The sequence below is a fragment of the Leptodactylus fuscus genome, chromosome 11, assembly GCF_031893055.1.
Source record: "Leptodactylus fuscus isolate aLepFus1 chromosome 11, aLepFus1.hap2, whole genome shotgun sequence".
NCBI lineage: Eukaryota > Metazoa > Chordata > Amphibia > Anura > Leptodactylidae > Leptodactylus > Leptodactylus fuscus.
In genome coordinates, this window is record NC_134275.1 from 30,404,759 (window position 1) to 30,431,408 (window position 26,650).

Sequence of the window (26,650 nt, forward strand, 5' to 3'; positions counted from 1 at the left end):
GCGTTGTGCTTGGTACTAATAAAATTTTGAAGATCTTTTATCTACTGGTCGGTCTGTGCGCGCTTCACCCCATTCCTCCTTACCCCATCGGATTAAGACCCTGAGGGACCTCTGTGTATTGTTCTTGTAATAGATATTCTTTTGACCCAGTGGAGCCAGTGTTAGTCTAGGAACTGTTCCCCACAATGTCCCACCATCAGGACTGCAGGGAAACTAGAGTAGTATTGGCGCCAAAATCAATAGGTTATAGTGATTACGGCAATAAGAGACCTTCAGCTTTAATCACAATTTTATTTAGTTTCAGTGAAATCCATTAATAAAATCATTCAGTCTCCTGATCTCATCTAGCATAGTAACCCACATGATGGAAAAAGTCAATATATAGCCTGAAATTGGGAATGACACAAACCTTAGATAATGGCGGTTCTGGATAGCGCCAATTCATTAAAAAACACAGTGACAACCATGCACATGCTAGACTTTTATTCTTTTATTGGGCAGTCTGCAGGAGATCTGAGGATATAACAATTACTGCATGTACATCACACACATACACTATGAGGAGAGAAGTATTCTGGGGTGTCAGGTGTATAATATCCAGTGCCCAGCCATGTAGTCAAACATTTGTGACACAATGGCTGGTTTGGCAAATGCCAAACTGCATTGTGGCAACTTAAAGTTTGGTGGAGAATATGGATTTTATGATTTCTTTCTCTCTTAGAATATATTGGTCCGACTTTGTGTCTGGTTAAAAAAAAAAACAAAAAAAAAAAAACCGGTTTCGCCATGGAGAGCACAAACCGCTCACCGGCGCTCACTGCCGGGCACTTTTCAAACCCATTTGAATGGGTTGAAAAATGCCTGCAGGTTTCCGTTTCCTGCCCGCAACTGGCAAACCTGTATAATGGAGACCGGGCGCAGATGTGAATGAGCCCGTAGCCACCATATGATAAAGGGTTATCTTTCAGGGGTCAGTCTAGGTCCCTTAATTCTAGTGAAGGGGAGTCTTAAAGGGGTTTTCTGGGCTTATTTTTTTTATGCCCTATGTTCAGGATAGGCCATAAATATATGAACTGTACGGAGCTGCTTCCGCTGCCCATCCAGACACAATACAGGGCTGGAAGCTGAAATGTGGCCTGAACCTCTATACAAGTAAACTGAGCGTTCTGTTTCCCGCCTGGTATTGTTTACAGGTCGTGTGCCAGAAGTGGCTCCGTACAGATGAGTATTCCAGGGCTTGGTGTCAGGCCATAAATATATGATTGATGGGGGGCTATCTTGAGTATAGGCCATAAAAAATAAACCTGAACAACCCCTTTAATGTTCCAGAATCACTGGGCTCCAGTATACAAAGCAAGGTCCGTAAAGAAACGGTTACGGGAGAATGGTGTGGAAGAACTTAACGGGCCAGACAGCCCTGACCTCAACCATAGTAAATACCTTTGGGATCAATTTGTATGAAGATGAACTCAGAAGCCAGGCCCCTCTTATTCAACATCAGTATTTGACCTCAATTAAAATTCCCACAGACACCTCCAAAATGCTGTAGAAAGCCTTCCCAGGGGAGTGGACGCTGGTTTAGCTACAAAGAGGGAACCACTTCCTATGAAACCTAAAAATTGTAAAATAATCCATATTTTCCATAACAGAAAATAACTCTGGTCTAAATGAAGGAATAAAATGCTTTATGTCTAGTGCGGGGTCTGAGGAGTTGATCCATGACACAAGGATTAAAGAATATTTCTGTGTTATGTCCGCTTCCTTGGGCCCTACACCCCTTAGCGACCCTTGACGTAACTGTACGTCATGGGTCGCATGGGGATGTATGGAGCGAGCTCACACGCTGAGCTCGCTCCATACACGGCAGATGCAGGCTGTATAATACAGCCAGGACCTGCCACTAACAGCAGCGGTCGGTGCCCGAGCCGATCGCTGCTGTTAACCCTTTACACACTGCGGTCAAACGTGACCGCAGTGTGTAAACGGCGCCGGCGGCATGGGCGCCGCCATGTTTTGCCGATCGCCGCCCTCCTGAACGTCACAAGAGGGCGGTGATCGGTTGCTATGACAGCCGTAAGCCTATTGAAGGCTTCCAGGCTTGTCTCTGCACTAGATCTATTAGACGATGCCAGAGGCCAGAGGCATCGTCTAATACAAGTGCTGGGATTCTGCTATTCACTGCAGTACTGTAGTATTGCAGTGAATAGTATGAGCGATCAGACTCCCTAGGTTTCAAGGTACCTAAGGGGTCTGATCATAAATGTAACAGAAGAAAAAAAAAAGTTTTTAAAAGTATTAAAAAAATAAAAAAAATATAAAAGTTCAAATCACCCCCCTTTCCCTAGATCAGCTATAAAAGTAATTAAAGAACATTAAACAAACATATTAGGTATCCCTGCGCTCCAAAATGCCTGAAGTATTAGAATATTAAAACATTTATCCCGTACTGCGAACGGCGTAGCGGCAAAAAAAATAAAAACAGCCAAAAAGCGTTTTTTTCAACACTTTGCCTCCTATAAAAAAATTGAATAAAAAGTGATCAAACCATCGGATCTTTCCCCAAATGGTATCAATAGAAACGTCATCTTGTCCCGCATAAAAAGACACCACAACCAGCTCCATACATGGAAATATGAAAAAGTTACAGGTGTTAGAACATGATGACACAAATTTTTTTTTCTATTTTGCAAAGTTTATCATTTTTTTAAAAGTATCAAAAAATTTCAAATACTATATAAATTTGGTATCACCGCGTTTGTACTGACACGTAGAACACAGGTAACATGTCATTTGTACCAAACAGTGAATGCTGTAAAAATTAAACCCATAAGAAAATGGCGCAAATGCATTTTTTCTCCAATTGCGCCTCATTCTGAATTTTTTTCCAGCTTCCCAGTACATTGCACAGCATATTGAATGGTGCCATTACAAAGTACAATTTGTCCCGCAAACAATAAGCTATCATGTGACTCTGTGAACTGAAAAATGAAAAAGTTATGGCTCTTGAAATGTGAGGAGGGAAAAACGAAAATGCGAAACCAAAAAATGGCCTGGTCCTTAAGGGGTTAAAGTATCTGTATTTACATGGAGTCTTCCTTTAAATAGCTTCAAGAGAGTATGGAGGCTTGTGAACTGGCCTAAACTACATAGTATGTGGCTCTGCGCCTCTTGTTACTACCGGTATCTCCAGCTCAGCAACCAGTGCTAGAGAATCTTTATACCGACCTCATTAAAAGTGGTGGAAACTGCTGGTGCTTCATGCACATCCATTATGTACCAGTGGGAGAAGCTTAAAGGGGTTGTACCATTACAGACACTTATCCCCTAACCACAAACTAGGGTATATGTGTCAGACTCGTAGTATGGCTCCAAAAGTCTCCTTGATGTCTACTTGTGAATGAAGCACCAGAGCACTATTGTAGTTGAAACTATTAGAGGATTACGATTTCAGGCAGTCCAATTGAAGTGAATGAAGCCCTGGTCATGTAGCGCACTGACACCTCATTTACAAAGAGGCTTCAAGGGAACTTTTGGGCCTCCTGACCTCATGATCACTGGGGAACCCTGTTGTCTGATCTGATACTGATCCCATATTCTGTGACTTAAGTGTCTGTAAAGGCACAATCCTGATAAGGTCCGATTTTTTACAGTAAGCCGTCTGACAACACAACACAACGCCTTCTGTGATCCCCCTTCAGTCACTTTATCTGGTCCAGATATGAAAGCATGAGAGCTGGCACCAGAATATTTGTAACGTTACACATTAACCTGTGACAAGACGTCTCTCAAAAACCAGTTTGTTTTGCAGCTAAAAGCAGAAGTAGGGCTCAAGAAATAAAGTAGGAACAACAAAAGTTTCACCACGAAACACATAAGATCCTCTCCATTCACTTCTGGGAATACAGAGAGTGCTGGTTTTGAGACAGAGGTGACACTGGCATCTATGAAGAGTTTATGGCACATCCTATGGACACAGCCATAAATACTGAGAAAGGAATAGCCCTCTAAAGGAGCAGTCTGAGAATCGGAGGAAGCGCACCAGAACAGGTATCTCACCTATGTGTTATGTCCACCTACCTGACCAGACTCTTCTTCAAGTCGCCTCTTTTCCTCTTCTGCGTCGATTAGTTTTTGCTTAGTCATCAGTAATTCTTTATTTAGGGCGTCTGCCTTTTCCTCTGCCTGTAAAAGAACCCCATTTCTGTATTTATATATGTCCACAAAACTTTTTTGACATGGATTTTGGCGAGTATTCCACCTGGAAAATCATATAAACCTTTCGGATTCAAGTCCCGTTGTTTTTAATGGGAATCAAGGGCGCTGTTAAATAATCCTCCTGCCCTATCTTGGTAAGTTTCTACGATGAAAATGTGAAAAAGTTCCCTGGGTGGTCACACAATGAATAACGCCAAGGGGTTAAAAAGACATGAAAAAATGTACTACTTTTTTTTTTTTATTAAGAACACGCATCAGTCTTTTCCTGCTACCTAAAAGCACTAAGTGTGAACATGTCTGTAGCTGCTGTGTCTGACTACTGTAAAACGCTTGTCTAGTCTCACACCAATCGCCATTTTCACGTAATAATTGCCATTTGCCACTTTTAAGCTTACTGTTACCAAATAGAAACCCTCTTGTTTACATTTCACACCTTAAAGGGTTTGTCCAGCCCAAAATTGAGTTTTCATTCTGATGATCTATCCACAGGACAGGTATATGCTCTATATCTTATTGATGTGATTTACCAGGTTAATGGCCGATCTGTATGTATTTCTTGATGTCTATCTCTGGATAATTTCTGTTATCAGATGCTAAACATTCCTTCCATTCCCTATTCTTCCAAGAATGGTCAGGCTATGACCATTACGGCTAAGAGATAGCTGTGGAGGTGCTTCCCTGTGATGTTTGGATGTGCTATGTGTACCCATGTAGATCTAGCTCTAACATAATCCCCAATGCACTTAGATTAACTTTGAAAATGCTGGACTATGTACAGGTCTATGAATAAGTTACAAATGATTAGACCAGGGGTCAGCAGGCTTCGTCACTGCAGCCGTTGTGATATTATGGAGCATGCTGGGAGTTGTAGTTTCACAGCAGCTGAAGTATCTCAGGTTCCTGCCCCCTGGATTAAACCAACAATTCGGATGCGCATTTCCTATTATACTGAACAGTAAGTCCCAGTGACATTTCGTTAGTTATACAGATATTCTTCTTACATTATCCAGGTCTTTTCGCAGAGCGATCTTGCTGGTAACTAATTCATGAGCCAAGTCGTCATTCTCTTGCTCCAGCCTCATGTTTGCCTCCTGAAGTCGTCTGTTTTCACGCTATACAAGAAAAAATAAAACCGTGCTTTTAGATTTGCTTTGGGTGCATGTCCAGGTATATTCTGTATGCCATGTTCTTCTTATATACATAGCCTGTCAGGGTAAAATGAGTAATCCAAATCTCACCAACCTCTACTAGAGATGAAGCCAACCTGAACAAATGTATAACTTGTCAGCATGATAATGGTAGACATTAACTAACGGAGGATCAGCCGTGTGAAAGATGTAACAGTAACAGAAGGAAAAAGACCCTAAGGAACCATACTATCCCCTAGTAGTCACAGCAGTACAGGAATTACTTCCTTTCTACACATTAATAGAGACAATTACACATTTGATATAAATTACATATAACATTCTGAAATATATATAGATTTTTGCTAAACCGTACGAGTGTCTCACTGGTAAAGAGAAAATGTGCAGCCACTCCTGTGCCAGGCTCTAGATAATGTAGCCTGGTATACAATATGTCAGCCATAGAGCTTGGGGCTTTCCTATATTACTGCAATAAGGGAAAATCCATTCTAGTTACTATATATACCCACCCACATGTCCTTATAGAACAAGGGTTTATTGTGCCAAATCTCCCTCTTTTAAAGGAGTTTTCAGGCAAAATTTTTTTTAAAAAATATCTGTTAGTGCTATTAATGGGTTAATAAATGCATCCATATAGCTTTAGCTGTGTTTTGAGTGATTTCTGGGTGTCTCTGGGAGCTCCTGCATTTGTTTACCTGGTTCAGCTTCCTGCTATGTAACTTCCACACTAACCCCTTACACCTCACACCCCTGCTTCTTCCCTCCCTCCCTCTCTCCCATACATCCCCTCCCTGTCTCTCTAGCTATCTCGCCCACTACTAGCCCTTCCCTACAACTCAGTCCAACCCCCAACTCTGATACTTACCTCTCTTCCAGGCTTCTCCCTGCAGGACAGCCCCTCCTTCTTTGCGGATTCAGCAGACGTGCGCTCTTCTCCCAGCACTGTTCTGTGTGACGATGAACCTCTACCATGCATGGGAGCTGCGCAGTAGAGGTGGATTATCGGCAGTTCTGCGTAGTGCAGCACTGGGAGAAGCAGCGGCAGTCAGAAAAGAAGGAGGAGCCGTCCAGTAGGAAAAGGCCTGGAAGGTAAGTATGATAAAGTGGATGGTGGGGGGCAGGGAGTAGTAGTGACGATCCATTTCCAGAAATGGGGAAACGGATTGCCACCGGATAATGAGAAAATGGGTTAATGTACATTTGTGATTAATTTTGTTATTTAGAAAGTAGACATAGGGTGTTTAGATTTGTGTAGGGATTTCCATTTAGCCCGGACATCCCCTTTAAATCCATCTGTGCCTGCATTTAAAAAAAAAATAAATAAACTTTTATACTTACCTAGAGGTCAGACTCCTCTCTGGTGCTCCTAGTTCTTCAGTGAGGCCAAGGATGTACACCCCGATGTCAGTGCACAAGTGCCAAAGGTAGGGGGCACGTGCACTGTAGTTCAGATATACTCTTCTAGCTTCAGTTAAGAACTGAACTGATGCAGGGAGTATAAAGGGTTTTTATTTTTATTGGGGGCACAAGAACCTATGAATGGTTTAGTCTCCCAAATGGCCTTGACAGATTCCTTTTACGTGATTGGGGCTGAGCTGAATTACCAAGCACAGAGCTGGGCTTGGCTTTCTCTGAGAAGGCCGCAGTACTCACCATAGAGTTTTAATCTCTACAGGACTTCTATAGGACAAAGCTGAAATAACATTGCATGGCTGCTATAAAACAGTGTGATGTGGTCACAGCGTTTGTATAGGCTCCATTGCCCCGTAAAAGACCTAATCCACCTAATGATCTCTTATTGTATCTTATGATCTCTTATGAGTTGGAAAACGTCTTTAACTGTTTAGGTACCAATGAACATTACAATACTGTTGATCAATCCTGCTTATTTCGGCTGCATAGGCTAACAGTGTGGTTAGGGCTCAGATTTTCCCAGGTGTTGTGAAAGGAAAGATGGCGCGAGCATGATAAATGTTACTAGCCCAACCCTTTCTTTCTCAGGGTTAAGTCAGAGACCGGTAGAAGCTCAATACTTTCTCCCCATTCACAACATATGTAGGCTTGGCTGACCCAAGAATGCACATGTAACGGGTGGCTGAGAGGAATTGCTGCTGTTCAGCTGACAACTAGAGAAGGTGCAGAGTCAGGTTTAGTATAATATGAGGTTCAATCTGAAAAATTTACAACCAAAAGAGAATGAACATAGAGTATATAGCTTGTATTACTCACCTCAAATCTTTCCACTGGGTCTTCCTGCTGTGCTTGTTGCTCTCTCATCATGTGATACTCGCGCTCGTATTTTTTGAGCTTTTTCTGACTAATCTAAAATGGAAAATATAGAATAATTTGAATGTAATATTTTTATACATTACATTAATCATATGGAAAGACGCCGCAGACCAGTAACCAAACACAAGCTGTTCCTGTAACTTCCATTTGTAGCCAGGAGCGGGCCAACTCTCTATTACAAATCTGCCTGGATGTAGTAGTTTTCGCAGCTAGTGGTAATCGGGGGACACCCACACTATCAATATGTGGGAACTCTACCTATGGCATATCATACCATTGAAGGGTTTGTTCAGGATAACTTTATTTTGCAAGGTGCAGGGGAAGATAACCCCCCACACCCCACAAAAACCCATATTCACCTGTGCCCAGTGCTCTGGTGTATCCCATCGTGGTCCGGTCCTGCTGCTCCGGGGTCTTGTTTTGGCGGAATTTTCCCTTACGTGATTGCTGAGGCCAATCAGTGGCCTAAGGAAAGGAACGGGACGTGACAGGTGATGTATGCGAGTGACAACCCAGTTCCTTTCCTTAGGCTGCTGACTGGCCTCAGCGATCATGTGCAGACCTCCTCCGGACACAGATTAGTTGAATCCAGGACATACCTCTCGCCGACTGGGACTGCGGGACACAACCCACAATCCGGGACTGTCCTGCAGATTCTGGGACGGTTAGGAGGTATGGTTTTAGTCTGACCACTAATCATAATAATAGTCAGACACTTCCTCTTGTATAGATGACTTTGCAGCAGTCACCTCATTATGAGCACAGGCACAATTACAATAAGTTACGCTAGGTTCACACTAGCGCCCGTAGTCCGTTCTCAGCTTTCTGTCTTCTGCATGCAGAAGATTGAAAGCTGTCAGACCGGGTCCGGCGGTGAGCGTTTTTTAAAAAAAATTGGACACAGAGTACTGCATGTCCGACTCTGTGTCCGATTTAAAAAAAAAAAACGGTTTCGCGGCGGAGAGCATAAAACGCTCACCGCTGCTCACAGCCAGACATCTTTCAAACCCATTCAAATGAATGGGTATGAAAGAGTCCTGCAAGTTTCCGTCTCCTGCTCAGTTTTGTGCAGGAAACAGAAATCTGCAAAACGGAGATCAGACGCAGATGTGAACGAGCCCTTATTATTATTTATATATAAGCTTAACTAGTCCCCCTCACTGCACAGTGACCTCTGAAAAGGCCACAGAGCATGCCTAGAAAATTCACCCATTCAACCCACCAGGTCCCTACAAGGAGTCAGTGGTGGAGTCTCTCATTTATCTAAGACCCAAATGACCCAATTTAAACCAAGTTGGGGTTTTTTGCTAAATATATTATTTTAAAACATCTTTGATAATTTGTTTTTAATTTTCAATCTCACTACAAATACTTTAAAAAATACTAAATCCTGCAATTCTATCACTGACCACTAAGACTAATGATAGACTGCCACTTACCAATCTGTAGGGGTTTTCTTTTCAGCAATTATCTCATTGACTATAGACAACATCTACAGATGACACCACTGACCCATCACTGCATTTATGACCAACAATAGGTGATGTCACAGCCTTATCTCCTCCCCCTCCTTGCACACAGCATGTCTACAAACCTCAGGTCTATTGCTGTCTATGGCCATGAAACTGCCATAAAGCATATCACTAAACTGTTGTTAAAAGAGCAGAGGAGAATTTCAGGCAAAATGGCTGCCACCAAAATCATGCACAGAAAATAGAATTTGGAAAAAATCTACAATTGGAAAATAACAACATATTAGAAAAAAGTGATATATCTCACTAATAAAAGAATAATAATAATAATAATAATAATTTAAAAAATGGTAATAAATTCCCAATATTAATCAGGTTTTCAAATGATCGTATTAGTCAAAGCTTCAATGACCATTGGTGACATGGGGGAAACCTGCAGCCAGCCATACATTCCCCTGCGGTGGTTTAATACATGGAAGGACCGAGTTGCTAGAGCACTAGCTACTCCTAACACTAGGTTCACACTAGCATTGCATCTCTGTTTTGGGGGTCCGTTGGGGCACCTGAACAACAGAGATGTGAACCGCTAAAACAACTAACACACAAAGCCAGGTAGACTTCATTTACTACAATCAAACCAGTGGAGGAGAAACTCCTCCATGCAGGACTTTTTCCTCCACTGATTTTCAGTAGAATCTGTGAGCCACTGGCGCAGATGTGAACGTAGCCTTATTCTTGCTAATGAAGAATACCCCTGTCCATAGTCTATAGGCCTAATAGGGTAGATGAAAAAGGTGCAATCTGTGGAGAAAAAAAAACAAAAAAAAACCCCACAATAACCAATAAGGTATAATTTACAGATAAAAACTTAAAAAAACTGCATATATTAACATTAATTTTCTATAAATATTCAGACATTTTTGCCCCAGCGAGCCATCACACAGCAATACCCTGCAATATGCAACTTGGAAAGACAAAATGTTTCCAGGAGGCCTAAAAGGATCGGGCCTAGCGGGAGGTGACTGATGTCCTGGAACGGTTCCATACAGTTTTAATCTATAGGACTTTATGTTCTGCTAGCGACTGTCATACATCAGAGGCATGTGAAAGAGCCTGATAAGTGAAGAAAAGGCTCCGCAATAAGACAGATAAGAGACAGAATGCAGAAATCGGCAGGATACTTACAACGGTGAATCAGCAAAGAGGAGCAGCCACTGAATGCAGCTTTCCTCAGGCATACTGACACAACAGACAGGATATCCTTGGATGGAAACAAAACCTCTTGCATTATTAACCACTTTCCAGAATAGCAGGTCTCGCTGACAGTGGGCATGGAGCACAGAGCTAAGCCAACAATTACAGATACTGATCATGGGGCAGAGAGTTAAACGCCGCAAGCTAAGCAGCGCACACCGGCCATGTCAGGGTGTCCTATCAACGCCTCCGTAATGCAGAAACGGAAACCTATCACACGATTCATGGTGATTGATATGGACTATGCATGTCGATTTGCCTTCCCTTACGTACGTCGTAATTTGACTATATCGCTGTAAGCAGTGTTCACCGACAGCAAACAGGAATACCTTCCTGACACTATTTATTCACACATGTATACGGAAATGTTCCTGGGGTTGTGAGAGATAAACTCGTGGTAGGCACAAGTTTATTCAGTTAACTATTGCTGGGCAGGGGGAGGCTCCTGCTGCAGTCAACTAGAACACTATGAAGCACGGAAAAAACTAGCAGTTGGTCAGCATCATATAGTCAAGGAGGGAGTCTGTGGAACAAATGGGGCTCGATAACTATGTACAGGCAGCAACAGGGTATGAAGATAGTAGATAGCTCATGTCTACAGAGCTGTGGTGTACAAGTCTTCATGGTGTTCTGGGCCACGACACAGAAGGAAAGGAAATAAGTAAATGTTGCTAAAATCTATAGATAGGATGTGGCTGACAATTAGGAGAAGTTGTGAAGGGGGGGCACAAGATGAGATTTTACATAAGGGCCCGTGAGCCTTAAGTTACACTATTGTACAGGGTTCTCTAGGATTACATACAGACAGACAGGCTGAGAAAAGCAGCTACTAATATGGTCAGTAGTAAGTAAATACAGAAATAACATGAATAATGTAATGTATTGAGGAACTAAGGCTAGCCATGCATTTTTAGTAGCAGTTGGCTACACACTTGCTCAGACTGCAGCTATTCTTCCTGACCCCTAAATACACAGACAAAGCTCAGCTGAGTGTGCCTGTGTTCTTCTATCAAATGAGGCAGAACCGAAATATCAATAAAAGCCCATGAATATTGCAATTTTTACATAACCAATCTAATATAATATGGCATATACCAATATAGGAGCCTATATAAAGAGGGCCTTTCACCACCTCCACAAACTCTTTGCACCCTTCAATAAGTCCTGCTCCACTGATTCTGATACAGTCGTACTTTTTTCTGTAACCCCCACCGTTCCTGAGCAATTGGTTCTTTAAGTTTCAGTACTCACTATACTGATTAGGCTAAGTATTGTCAGGTGGGTGGTCCCAGACTGCATGCTCCAGCCCAGGACCACCCCGCAGACAGTAGAGAGTCTAAATAACATATTGGGTGCTAAGAAATAAGAGAACCAATTGCTCAGGGACGGTCAAGGTTAGAAAAAAAATTCCATCTGTGTCAGAATCAGTGGAGTAGCGCCTAGAAAAGTGTGCAGAGTTGGAGTTAGTGAAGGTGCTGAAAGGTCCCCTTTAATACACCTCCATAACAGCAACATTTGCTTCTATTTAGCATGTGAGCAGGTTAGCTGCTATGCTACATGTATGAACTCTCATTGCCTTTGGAGGTAACTGGTGACACGCATACACAGCAGCTTGTTAACACTAAATATGCTATCACGCAAGAAAGGACTCTCAGTATTTACACCGTCGTCTGATTCTTCCAATGAACTCCCCAGACGGCATAATGAAAATATGCAATGATCCGGAACAGTGGAACTATCCTGGAAATTGTGTTATCAGGATTAACAGATGGCTTTGCTGTCTGATCAGGCACTACAAGAAACTTCTGAGATTTACATATTTATATATTCAAGAAAGCATAAAAAATCCCCTAGAGGTACCTAAGAAATCATAGCAAAAGCAGAAAATATCCTTGTGATCGGTAATGTGCAGGAAAGGAAAATCAGAGAGATTTATTACATTAGCTGAGTGCATTGGAAGTGCGCAAATCTCAATAACTCGCCGTTTCATGTGTGGTGATTACAATATGCAGCTCAGTCAGCAATAAGATACATCAAAAATGCCTTAAAAAAAAATCCTACAATGGAGGAATCATAATCAAATGTGTATTCACCCCGCACCCAGAATGAGTATCAATCAGCCGGTCAGAAATCAGAGTCAGCCAGGAGGTTTACCTTCAGACTGCAGGCTAGCTCCATCAGCTTTTTAGCGTTGTCCTCGGAACGGTATCTCTTTGGAAGCTGAACACGGAAGAATTTTAGAGCACCCTCAAAATCTGTAAGAAGCAGGTCGTCCTTAGAGGTCTAGGAAAAAGTACAGCAGACAGGCTCTGCATCAGTGCAAAATAGTAGGAAACGTACATGCAAGTCCAAATCTAGAAGGCCAGGTTACATCTATATACATCTAATATATATGAAATAAAAGCAGGAAAACACGTACCTTTAATAATCCCAGGGCAACATTAAAAATGACACTTATTCCCTGTGGACCAAAAAAAAACATGGCGTTAATGTAAGTAGTGATAGCTTTGCTGTAATCTTAAAGGGAGTGTCACCAGAACACAGGCCTACAGATAGATAGGTCAGGGACACCTGAATCAAACAGGGGTTTCCTCTGGAGAATTGCTGCTGCCGACATTGCAGAGATGTGCATTATTGTCAACATGCAAATGAGCTCTCTGGAGGGTGTGGTCATTGCTCCAAAGGGGTAAATGGCAACACCCTCATTTGCATATTGACAAATCAGCAATATCTTGTGGCCGCGATTCACAAGGGGAAACGGTATTTCATTCAGGTGACCCTAACCTATCTATCTGCAGGGCTGGATTGATATCCTGGGTTCTGCCAATATATGTCATCACTTTGTAATTGGTGAAACCTCAGCAACCCCTCAGAATGAAGTAGAGAGACTATGGGAACGGCAGCAGGCATTATTCATGTCCATGTCAGAGTTCATTCTGGAGGTCTCGGCCTAAGAGGTGGCACGTCCTTTTAGTGTCAGGTCCAAAGCTTATACATTGTTTTGGAAGACGAGACACGTGCAAATCCGCACCTAGCAGCTCAAAGGTATATGCACAATAAATATAGCAGTAACAAGGTCAAAGTTTACATATACAATGTTAGAGTATACATATGTATGGAGCCGTCCAGCTACCCTTTATTCTCAGGATCGATGCGAAGTCGCACACAGATCATAAAGTGATGGCATATCCTTGTGTATAATCGCAGCAGGCAGAAGAAATAAGAGTCCTGCTCAATCCTGCCGTGGACCCCGTGGCTGATCAGCTGCAGAACCCGTGGCATGAGGTGCTGATGAGTTTTAGTGAAAAGCTGGAGGGCCAGAAAACAAAGAGGAATCTGAGGTGGAAGTCTGCCCCGAGTCCTCTTCATTTTCTGATGTCTGAACCGACTCTTTGTTTCATTGTTCTCAACCAAATTATCCTAAAAGGAGCAATTCTGGGATTGTCTTCTTTAATGTTATAGTACGGCGCATTACTCATGCAATGATGTCAGATATACATCTTTTAATACGGTATCCATTTTTGGCTGAAAATTTTAAACTTTTTAATAGTAAAGCAGAGATTTTTTATTTTAGGTTCTTTTTAAACTTTTTTTTTTAAGGGCATGACCACTAGATGGGATTAAAAAAAAAGGTCCTGCTTTTTCCTTCATTGGCCTCTATAGTCCTGAGACTCCCACAGTGTCTCCACCATCAGTGGTATTACAGTGGTGCGCATACCCTGAAAATGGTGACCCAGTTACTGTCCAGCACTCTCAGAATATCCCTTCGAATTCTGACCTCCTCCTCCTAAGAATTTCATCAATTTCACAGACATGAGGAAGGGCACAGCCACACAGTCATAAGCTGAAAGTCAAAAAAGCATAGGCAGCAGTACATCTATGTGCTGGCCCCTTAAAAGAAACGGAGAAAGATTAAAGAGATTATCCAGGATTCAAAAGCATGGCTGCTTTCTTCTTCTCAGGAAGTGACATCAAGTCTGTTGGTCACATGGCCTTGCTACAGCTCAGTCCCATTCATCTGAATGGGACTGAGCTGTAGACTTAGCACCGGGCCTTAGCCATGATGTCCTTATTTTGCTCAGGTTATCAGGTAGGAGCACTTTATGTATGGGAAGATAACCAGCCACAATAAGTAAATCATGGCTAGGTTTCTGACAAGTCCCAGACCATAGAAAATTCCTGCATTCATGGATATTTCCATTGGCAATTGATCAAGATTAAAGACTGTCACCATTAATATGGTTAGAGAAAATATTTGAAATAAATACTAAAAATAATATGATAATAATAGTACTTTACAACGATAAAAAATGCATATTCAGTTTGCTTATGGCCATTTATTCTGATGCCCATCCCCTTTAACCCCCACCCATCCCTAACATTAGAATACATTGTGGCGCAGTCATTACAATGCTAGTGTGAAACTGCAATGTACTGAATGCAGAACTTCTGAGAAAGGACATTTATTATACTGCCAGTAGAGGGCAGTGCAGTCCCACACATCAAGCTACAGCGTTACAGGTAGAGTAACAGCTTCTGTGCCACACTGTTATCTATGCAGCATACCCAACAATACATTGCCATAAAATAAATCCTTATCAACTGCTGCAAATGACTGTATCCTTATCAGCATTGTCCAAAATGTCTTAAGGGGGAATAGCCAGTTTCTATTAGAAGGGACCTCCGACAATGAGTTGATCACATAGTGATCAGTGAAGGAACCAGTAACAATTGTTCACTGCTCGTACAGCGCCATCTAGTAAAAGTAAAAGAAAACCAGTAACAATTGTTCACTGCTCGTACAGCGCCATCTAGTAAAAGTAAAAGAACCTCCTGAAATCAATATGCTATCTATGCTAAGCATCAACCGAGCGAGATGTGCTTACTATAGCTGCACTTCACTATGCTTAAGGGTGAATTCACACTGAGTAAACGCTAGCTTATTCTGAACGTAAAACACGTTCAGAATAAGCGGCGTCTAAAGCAGCTCCATTCATCTCTATGGGAGCCGGCATACGAGCGCTCCCCATAGAAATGAATGGGCTGCTTCTTTCACTCCGTGCAGTCCCATTGAAGTGAATGGGGAGTGCCGGCGTATACGGCAAGCTCTGCTCATGCCGGAGCGTACACGCCGGCACTCCCCATTCACTTCAATGGGACTGCACGGAGTGAAAGAAGCAGCCCATTCATTTCTATGGGGAGCGCTCGTATCCCCGCTCCCATAGAAATGAATGGAGCTGCTTTAGACGCCGCTTATTCTGAACGTGTTTTACGTTCAGAATAAGCTAGCGTTTACTCAGTGTGAATTCACCCTAAAGGCGATTTACAGAACTTTAAAGCTTACAATCTATCCTTATAATAGGTCATCAATTCAAGATCCGTGGAGGTCCGACACTCAGGATGACCACACATCAGCTACTTGACGCTTCACAGGCCACGTGACTCCAGGTTCATCGGTCACATAACGTGACTACAGTTCAGTCCCATTCAAGTGAATAGGCTGAGCTGTGATACCAAGCACAGCCACTACACAGGTATAGTTCTGTGCTTGGAAAGTACTGAAGAGGCTGCAGCACTCACCTCAATTCTGCAGCCTCATAAAACAGCTGATCGGCGGGGGCCTGGGGGCCGGACCCTGCCATCTTTAATTAATGATCTAGTCTGGAAAACCCCATTAAAAGATCTTGAATGAGGAACTCCATCAGAATGACCTAAAGTGGGTTTTCCTAAATAAATCACGTCAATGCATGATATACCTACCTCACACAAGAGCAAGTCAATGATGTGGAAGACCATGTAGAGCGGAAACTTGGCAGTAAAGAGCGTCAGAAACCATTGGGAAGCGTACATGTGAGCTTCAAGGCTGATCTCCAGGAAGTGAGCGTACAGGTCTGCAATATATTCCTGCCAAAAAGAGGGAAAAAAAAAGAAATTTCTTAATAATGGTCGTCTGATACTACACACACTGGTGTTACATTGTAGTAGATACTATACAATAAAACAGACATTGGGGAGGTATTTGTCCTATAATGTGATATTTATTTGATACTTCTGGATCTTTGAACAAGCCAAGAAGATACTTTGATTCTCCTGTAGTTTGTGCTATATCCCTGCATATCCCTAGCAATGTACTAGACCTGGATATATCAATGGCAACAGATCTAGCCTTCTGAAATGTGTATCCGACAAGGTAACTTCCTACTAATTGGCCCCAGATTCTCCTGGTCTGGTATAATAGGAGATCGAAGCTCCTTCATATTACACTTGAAGACGTGTTGCAGTCTTTGCATCCATCACAATCCTGTTTCATGGCCTCAACTCCAGTATTCTTACTTATGGCCCAATATGAGATGATCAGACCTTAAGGTATTTGTTCAGTTCTTTATATTGATGTTCCATCCTTAAGATCGGTGGGGGGTCCGACACCTGGGATCAGCTGTCTGTGGGTCAATGTAATCGTGGTTGTTTTTTTTTGTTTTTTTTAATCTTTCATTACTTTTGAAATATTAAAACTTTTTTTGTTTTTGTGTTGTCTTATTATTAGTCATATCCTTTTTACTTTTCTGTTTTTCGGGTTCCCAAGCAGACCCGAAGGAAGGAAGGGAACCCAAAAAGCTAGTATGAACCTAACGAAAATCATTAAAAATCTAGTGATTGATTCCTGTAAAAGTAAATATGTTACAAACTATACATCTAATTACATAATAATAATAATTACATAATATAGTGAGAAAATAAATCATCATTTTATTTGCAAGACGGAATCAGAATCCACACAAAACTGGTCCCGACTCTGACTCCAATAGGCTACATATATGACAGACTATGGCTGCCATAGAAGCCATATGTGATGCAGCACTGGTCATAGCATCTAAGGGGTTAAACAGCCATGCACATGTGATTCTTACTATAACAAAAAAATACTGAAAAATTCATTGTGCAGCCCAATAATCCTACATGTAAAGCTCCAAACCAAAGGTCCTTTTGGATGTCTTAAGGTGCAGACTGCCTAGAAAGAAGTGTTTGTACATCATTCTTACAAGTCCTAACCCCAAATTCCTACATTTTAGAGACTCAATGAAAAGGTAAACAATTTTTTTTTTTTCATAGTTTTGGGAGAAATTCAACTATTTCTGCGTCTGCTAAAAATAGCCAAGCTAAACAGAAACGTCTCCAGGTGAAGAAACAAAGTGATAGGGGCTGAACGCGCCAGATCTGCAGAGCACCAGCTGCGTCTGAAATAGATATATTACTGGAAGCGCACGGAGACTGGATGGGAAGCGGCTCGGACAGCAGCCATAATGAAGAAGAATGAAGCAGCTAGATTTCTTCCTTTAGGTTTCTATAGATATTGTTGAGCGGCTGAATGTGAGCTGTATATCAATACATGATAAGACCCAAGGGATATAGGGAGAGACATGAGTGATGGACATTTCTATACAGCGTTAGGTTATATGATGGCGCTGTGAAACTGCATAAAGCGAATTCATAAACGTTTAATACAAAAATTAGGAAAGGTAATTCTCGAGAATTATAGATCAGACTCCTCCACCTTCACTGGAGCAAAGGGGGCTTAGCACAAAGCTATGAGAAAAAAGACCCAAACCATTAATCTACCAACCTGGCCATGTGCATCCAAGTCAGAAGCTTCCACAAGCCAGGCAGCAATGCTTGATCTCTCAGCATTAGGGATGTGCAACCTGTGGATCATTCTGCCGTTTTAAAGGGGGCAGAACATCAGATACGTAAAGAGATAGTGATGGGCATGAGCTGTATTCACACTCTGTGCTGCTGACTGTCCATATATCCTTCGGGTAGAATGCAACTGGAGGGCACAGGACCTGTAATCCTAATGTAGCCATGATGGAGGTCCTGCGCCCAAGAAGTATTAAGAAGAAGTATTATTGGTAAGTGCGTGTGTAGTGAATACGGTTCATGTCTAGCCTATATTCTATGCAGCATGTGTCTGCAGTGCATACTGAGTGCTTCGTGTATATCGAGTGTGTCAGTTCGGCCCTGACCACTATCTATTAGATTTGATTAAAGAGTATCTTTCATGCCCACAGTGATGGGCATATTACATACCACTCGAAATCTGATTGTGAACTGAACTCAACGCACTGTCAGATTTGCCAGTATCTGCATGGGCACCAGAGATATCACTGCCATCAGTTTCGGGATTGATATTTCTCGACTGTTGGTACTAATGGTACCAATATCTATCCATAAATCTATCTAATTTTATTGGGGTCTGGTATACCGGTAGGATCAGAATTTAGAGGTTTGGGTCTAAATTTATTTAAGGGTCTGCCTTGGAGTGTAAATTTATCCAGGGGTCTGTAGTCCTCTGGAGTTAAATGTCTGAAGGCTGGAAATGTTTTTGTGGTAGAATTATTAATGACAGTAAATTTTGGGGGTACATATGGCAACAAGTTTTGGGGGTACAAGGTCCACCCGCTCCGTGTATTACTTAGGTTTCACACCTTTAAACCAACTGAAGTTGCTAGTGGATCCATTTAATGTACACTACCATTTCAGTTCTGACCTGAGGTTGCTCCAAGATATTTTTACTCCACAATTACGTAGTTGATAAAAAGGTATCTGCTATCTGTAATGGGGAAGAAATCTGTCAAACTAACTTGTATATGAATGGCATCCTATGACACTGCCAAAGTTAGCACTGGGGAATGATGCGTTCTACTAATCGTGTCTGTCTATGGAGACTGCAAGGCTGGGAGGTTGTTCCCGCCATCTTGGAGAACTAAGGACAAATGTTCTGTGGATGTAGGCTTGCTCCAATCCGTCTGTCTCTTCATGTAATGCCAGACAGACTGGATGATGATGAGATCAGGGCTATATCTGTGGGGGCCGTATCATCACTTCCAGGACTCCTCCCCCAAAGAGCAATGGTCACACCAAATATTGATGGAATTAAGATTCCTGTTTTCTTCATTCACTTCATGTTGCTAATTGACAAAAATAGACTATTAACCCTTCTACCTCAAACATTCTTACCGTGACATTTTTTTTTTATGCTCAATACTTACAGGAAGAATCATACTAACACCAAGCTGTAGGTCTTGGCCTGGAAATAATCTTGATGAAGAACTGTCCACCTTAAATATGATATTAAGCATACACTAACCTGCATGAGGCGCTCCAGCTGATAGAACTTGCAATGAAGATCTTCAAAGTTCTGTTTGAAAAGTTCCCTGAGTCCATAATCGAACATGATTTTGACCAGGACGCTGAAAGCTTGTTCTTCAGGCATCTGTGAAAGCAGGGGGGAGAGAAAAAAAAAAAAAAAATCAATCTTCCTGCCGGATCTCTTCTATATAAACACGACTGCTATTCCCCAGACACACGTTTTTTATGATACAACCCAGATGAACATGATCCCAAAGGCCAAGATGGGTCAGGTCCTTACTATCAAGATGAGACTAAATAACATAACATCAGCATCCTCACACCGCTTCATATTAATATACGATGTCCTACCAGGCCGAAGTCAAGATTTACCGAAACACACTGAGGAAGTGAACACCTACATGTAACAAGAGGACTGCAGCAAGGAAGGACTGTCCTTGGCAATATCCGATCTCTTCATCGTACACAGAGTAGGCCTAGAAAAAGATGACAGCAGATGGTCATAACTTCCGAAAACAAGTCGTAAACTTCAAGCACAGCGGATAGTGGCCCTTCAGTCAGAATATTAATCATAAGTACACGGCAGACATCTCACACACTGTCATATGTATCCCTCACATTGTATATAATGAACACACACTGACAATTTTGAAGGCATATGTGCTGAAAGACACCAGACCCCTCTGAAGAAGTCTCCACCGGAGGGGGGAAATATGGGACACATCGAAGCTTCTGAGTGACCTTAAAGGGCTCAAGTTCCTCTATTAGTATAAAGACACTAAACTCTCCCTCCATCTTCTAACACTATAATGACTGACATTTTCTTATAACAGATTTCTTCCAGAGATGGTTAGGTTAAAGGTTCTGCAAGCCTAACTAGACCTTGACAATGACTCCAATGAGGAGGTGAAAGTTTAGGTCATTAGAACATGAGCGTCCATCAAGAAAGGAGTTATAGCGTAACTAAACTACAGGACAACATTTGATTTTCTGGAAGGTTTTGTATCATCAATACCTTTCGTAATATACTTTAAGAAATGTTGGCTCCTTTCTGTGAAATCCTACATTTTCTCACACTTTTCCTTGCTTCTCATTGTGTACAGTGTGTGTACAGTGTACCGGCTGTGTGGGAGGGGGTCGCTTCAAACAGTTACATCTCGAGCAGTGTAAAATGTCCAAACTTGCTTTTGGTGTCATATGAAAGAGGAGATTCTCTTCTTTCATACGACACTAAGATGCAGTTCTACCTGTATGACTTACAGAGACATCACTGGATCGGGATATTTATATGCTGGTATACAAACCAGACTGTATTTTCAACCAGTGACATCTCTGGGAATCATACAGGTAGAGCTGCATCTTAAGCGTCTCCTCTTTCACATAACACCAAAAGCAAGTTTCTACATTTTACAATGCCTGAGATATAACTATTTGGAGTGATCTTCCCGCCTGTATTTTCTCTTCACACAGCCCAATGAGAAGCAGAGTACAGCTCACAATACAGAAGCAAGGGAAAGAGTGAGAAAATGCAGAATTTCACAGAACGGAGCCAAAATCTGTCCATAAAGTATATTATAAAATGTATTAATGACACAAATACTGCCAGAAAATCAAAAGTCATCCAAAACTCTAGTTACGCTTTAAAAAAAAAAAAAAAAATTTGTAACAATAAATTTAGATTTAAAATCAAAAGAATTTTTTGTGTTATTTATACATTGATACTTAGTTGGTGCTTTGAGTTTTTGCGGGTATCTTTGTTTTTTATGTAGTATTGAGATTGCTTTGAGTTTGATTAAAATGGAGAGCAGTAGTTCACCTGGCAGCCTGGTGGGTTTAACTTATGTGCAGAGTATATAGAGAATAGTGCGATCATGTGATCGAGGGAAAACATCTAATACAAAGGGGGATCCTGTGGACATTAAAGTGGTCAGTCAGAGGAGTTGTTCTGATAAACAGGCAATGCACAGAAAATTATTTACCTATAAGGAATAGTTCATAAATCAAAGAAATTTTACACAACACACAGTTTATAATGTCAAAATATAAATAAGTTTATAACATGCACAAAACTACCTGGTTAAAAAATCTTCAAGACTAAAAACAGTTTTGAGGGCGAAATGCGCGTTGGGGATGCAGGTGGAGGTCACGGTGTCACCATATGTAAGACATCAATGCATTGTTTATATGTCACTTGTATTTGTGTTTATATATGATGGTAGAATGATGTGTGGACTGGGCATGTGCAGATATTTGGCTATATGAGATTGGATTGATGATGGTGTGCACATCTCTATAGGGTACAAGTTTGGCTGTGGATTAGAACAGACACATTTATAACCTGCTGCACGGAGAACGGTTTAATCTAAGTGTATAGTGTTTGATGATGGACATTTTATTTTTTTTTTGATGTACCGTATATACTCGAGTATAAGCCGACACAAATATAAGCCGAGGCCCCTAATTTTACCACAAAAAACTGGGAAAACTTATTGATTCGAGTATAAGCCAGGGGGGGGGGGATGCAGCAGCTACTGGAAAATTAAAAAAATTTAAATGCCCGGAGTTTTTGGGTGCAGTAGATGCTGGGGAAGGGGAGGGGGTGTTTTGGTTGTCTGTCTGCCCCTTCCCTGAGCCTGAGGACTGTTTTTTTCCCCCACTTGGAATTTAGTCTGGCTGTATATAGGGTATCTGCAGTGTTCCTATTAACCCCTTCCCGACGAAACAGGAGCACTGCAGATCCCCTATATTCAGTAGACCGGGCACTTTCAGACACAGGGATACCTAATGTGTTTGTGTTTCACAGTCATTTTCAATTTTTTGTATGTATACTAGGGAAAGGAGGGATTAAGAACTTTTATTTATTTTTTTTGCACTATTTTATGGGAGATTCTATACATTGATATTGTGGCATGTCATAGACCCTTCCCCCACCCTCCTAAAAAAAAAAAAAAAAAAATTATTAATAAACGTATTTATATTTTGACATTGAAAACTGTGTGCTGTGTTAAATGTCTTAGATTTTTGAACTATTCCTTATAGGTAAATTGTAAGGTAGGTTTAATAATGCACAGTAAACTGCAGCCACATCTAACACAGGTGCTCCATATATAAGGTCTGAACGCACACCTCAAGGTGGTATTAAATTATACCCATTTTTAGGGGCGCTGATGGGTGCGGATTTTTTTCAACCTCCTATTGATGTCTATTAGATTATGAGCACAGATTCTGCTCCAAGACAAGGCATAGATTTTTATTTTTTTTTTTTTCCTAGCTACATTATTGAAAAAAAAAAGTATCAGGGAAAAAAAAATCCAGGCTGACCCCCACTGAGAAGGTAAATGCACACAGAGTTTTTTGGCGAGGATTTTGGAGAGGAAAAAAATCCGCTTCAGGAATTAGGAAATGTTTTTTCTGATAGCACAGTGTATGGACCTTGAAAAAAACGCAAGAGGTTTTTCCACCTCCCATTGTTTTTCTTGAGGCAGAATCCGCCTAAAGAAAGGTCCTGTCAGGGGAAAAAAAAACAACTAGCGGAATACATAGAACTGTACAGTGAGGCTTTTTTTGGAGGCAGATTCTGAAGCAGATTCAGCGTCAAAATCCTGCCAAAAAACTTCATGTGCATTGACCCAAATAAATGGGAGAGCGATGTCAGGCATTTTTAGAAGTTGGAATATAAAGGTGGAATGTTATTGGTGACCAAATCTTACCATCACCCGTGTTTCATAGATTTTTGTAAATAAAGTTGGAGATACTTTGGGTAACAATTCCCTCTCCGTTTTCGCTTTGCCATCAAAAACTCTAACAATAAAATGAAGCCAAATTACATTAATGTATGTAGTGGTCTATGGTTCCTCACCTTGCAGATCTTGTAAAGTGAGTCCTGGCCATCTCCCCCAGTATCTTTGAAGTAGTCGTGAGCGGGGAACGTTCTGTTGATATCCCGTGTGATGGCGCTGTCCTGCGGAGACTCCTGAGGATAGAAAACCAAATTATTAGAAGTCTATAAAGCTCTACTAGAAATGCTGTGAACCAACGTTGTTACCAAAAAATGCAGAGCGGTGATATAACCACATTACTGTGAGCAATAGGAACACAGCACCTGCTATGGTTTGCTATATGTATAATCTAAACTTGCTTGTTCACATTTTTGTTTCATTGGATTTTGTCAACCATGTCAATTTTTTAAATTTTTTTTTTATTATTACAGCACAGCCAAACCACAGAAACCACGATACAGATGTGGGCTCACCATTATGTAGGAAAGAGCATTTAAAGGGAACCTGTCGAATTTGAGACATTAAACCACTCACAGGTCCTTATAGAGTGCCAAACAGTCCTGTTGTAAAGCTGTCTGTGCACCCAGTGATTTTTTTTTTTTTTTTTAATTATCTTTTAACCCTTAACTGTAGATGGTTCCAATGACACTCATTGCTGGTGCTCCTGGCGCCTGCATAGTTGTTCATTGAAGCCAGGGGTTTGCTTCCCTGGTGCATGGAGTACAGACTCTAGGTAAGTTTTTTTTCAATGCAGGCACAGACATGAAAGGCTTTAAAACATGGTTATTTGAGAAATTAAAGGGGCTCTATCACTGGGAAAAGTCATTTTTATCTAATCACATCCTTGCATAGGCTTTAGAAAGGCTATTCCACACTTACCTATAGTATGTAGATTGCCTCAGTGGTGTCTGAATAAGTCCGTTTTTATTCATATGCTAATGAGCTTCCAGCCAGTACAGGAAGTTCCCAGCAGCCTCCTCTCTCCTATTATCTTCTATGTGTGTGAAGCAAACAGGAAGCTGAGTCGTCGTCATCATCATCATCAGCAGCAGCCTCCCATAGAAAACAATAGGAGAGGTGTGCACGATCTATCATGCACCAGTCTAATTAGCATATAAATAAAAACAGACTTATTCAGAAACCACTGAGGCAATCTACATACTAAAGGTAGGTGTGGAATAGACTTTCTAAAGGCTATGCAAGGATGTGATTAGTTAAAAATGACTTTTCCTAGTGATAGAGCCCCTTTAAATCACAGTTCATAAGGACCTGTGGGTGGATTAGTGTCCCCAAATCGTCCTGGCTGGCTCACTTTAAGAATATAAATTTTACACAATGGGAGGAATTAACTAGCCCATCTACATGTACACTGGTATAGTTGTAGTACATCTTTGGCGCATGGGTCTTTATGGTGTCACAAATACACATTGTTGGTTCGGAGCCGCACTCTTCACGACACAATACATGAATAAAAAATGCCAGTCTTAATATTTAGGGATAGGATTCTTTCCCTATGTGTCCAGTTGTACATAAATATGCAGCCTATAGAAAGTGTTTTTAGATATATCTGAAGAAGAAGCCAGGAAGCTTCGAAACGTCATATTCTGTCATCATTATGAGTTAGCCATTAAAAAAGGTATCACCTACTGAAGACTTGCAAGTATTTTGTTTTTTTATATTTCATACCCACTGGCTAACATGGTACGAGAACAAACATTTTCCTTATAGTCTTAATATAGTAAATTCCCCCTGGTGGATTCATATACTCCTTACAAAGTCATAGTACCCCATCTGCCCCACACTTGTGACCTCTTATCCAGTACCCCTCTTTACACCAAAGAAGGGGAATAACAATGAAATCTCTGTCGGTAGATGGGTCTCTCTTCCTTTTAGAGGAATCATTCCGGTTTGGCTTTATTCCCAGATCATGCCACTATGTTGCAGGAAAACCAGGGATCTTCCTTCCAATAGGAGGCTCTAGAGGAAACTTCCCTTTTTCCACCAAGAAGATTTGTGTATTTTTCCCATACTTGTTTCAATAATACACTGTAAAATATGACGCTCATGACAAATGCCAGGCTTGTAAGACTTTCTCGGGGTAGTACTCCGCTCTACTCATTCTCTATACAATGTAATACCTGATGTGATAAGGAGTGTGCATGTATAATAAAGGGGTTGTCCAGTCACTATAGATTGCTATAAAATAATAAAAGGAATAACACTTACTTTTACCAATCCCGCCACCTCCTTATTGACAGGACCATGGAAGCCTAGCATGTGAGTGACAAGGGACTGCTAGGCTGTGTATTACTCCATTTGCTACATTATGGCACTGTAAGCTCTTTCTAATACACATCATGGGGCCGTAGAACACAACTACACTGACACACTGCTCCACAGTTGGGCATGGAGCGGTGCCATATGGCTGGTCAAGCCCTTTAATCGCTCTCAATGTGGTTGAAAGTCATGCGGTTTCAAGGACATGCTTGTTTGTGTTACAAAAACCCAAAATAATACTAGTACTGTATGTGTAATGCAGAGGGTGTGGGTGCACTGTTTCACTGGATAGATTTGGCTTGGAGCCCATACTAAGAACGTTGTCTAAGCGGAGTAGCTTGTTACCTTGTAACTTTCCCTGTACATGGATCTTTGCTGCATGAAAACCACCAGGCGGACACCTCACAGTCTCAGTTCAGTGACAGATGGCCCAAGCAGGTCCGAAGAAGCCAACACGTGACACCAAGGGGACAGGAAGAGACATGGCCAGGGAACAGGGCAAGCAGAGTTCATGTGTAACGGTAATCCAAGCAGAGGTCAAAGCAGACATTAGAGTCAATATGGTGATCAAGCAAAGGGAAGGACAGGCGGAAAAGCAGTAAACAGATACAACAATGGTGACCACCTTTCCAGCCCACTTATACCTTATTGCTCAGGTATCATTCCATGAGCGATGGTGCCTTATATAGTATATAGTGGGGGATCATGGGTATGTGGGGTTCTGTATCGTGGGCGTCTGTGAAAGAGCAATAACTGCGCCAGGTTCCCAGTTAGACAAGTTTGCCCAAGGGTGTGTGCGCATTTGTTGATCCCCATGGTGCCTTATATAGTATATAGTGGGGGATCATGGGTATATAGTGACTGGTGCGGACAACGTCCAGGGCACGCATGCAGGCCCTTAAAGAAGCAGCTGCCAGGTCTGTGCCATAGCCCTTGCAATAAGAGTAAGAAAATGTGAGATATTGTGGTTTTCACAATCCTACGCTGATGAATAATATAACATTATAGGATTAGGAGCAGGGCTGTGGAGTTGGACATTTTGGTGGAATTGGAGTCCGAAAAAAGTTAC

The 26,650-nt window shown here is 41.5% G+C and overlaps 1 protein-coding gene across 1 annotated transcript in view; it reads right to left on the reverse strand.

Moving 5' to 3' along the window:
- The window catches only part of RABGAP1 (RAB GTPase activating protein 1), a 116,658-nt gene that overhangs the window by 15,081 nt on the left and 74,927 nt on the right, over nucleotides 1-26,650 (reverse strand). The window contains exons 14-22 of the mRNA XM_075260175.1: nucleotides 23,385-23,498; nucleotides 19,927-20,001; nucleotides 19,524-19,649; nucleotides 16,139-16,282; nucleotides 12,798-12,839; nucleotides 12,533-12,661; nucleotides 7,593-7,685; nucleotides 5,217-5,327; nucleotides 4,078-4,182 (exon numbers count right to left, since the gene is read on the reverse strand). Coding sequence (XP_075116276.1) covers nucleotides 4,078-4,182; nucleotides 5,217-5,327; nucleotides 7,593-7,685; nucleotides 12,533-12,661; nucleotides 12,798-12,839; nucleotides 16,139-16,282; nucleotides 19,524-19,649; nucleotides 19,927-20,001; nucleotides 23,385-23,498 — 939 coding nt within the window. The remainder of the gene's footprint in view (nucleotides 1-4,077; nucleotides 4,183-5,216; nucleotides 5,328-7,592; nucleotides 7,686-12,532; nucleotides 12,662-12,797; nucleotides 12,840-16,138; nucleotides 16,283-19,523; nucleotides 19,650-19,926; nucleotides 20,002-23,384; nucleotides 23,499-26,650) is intronic.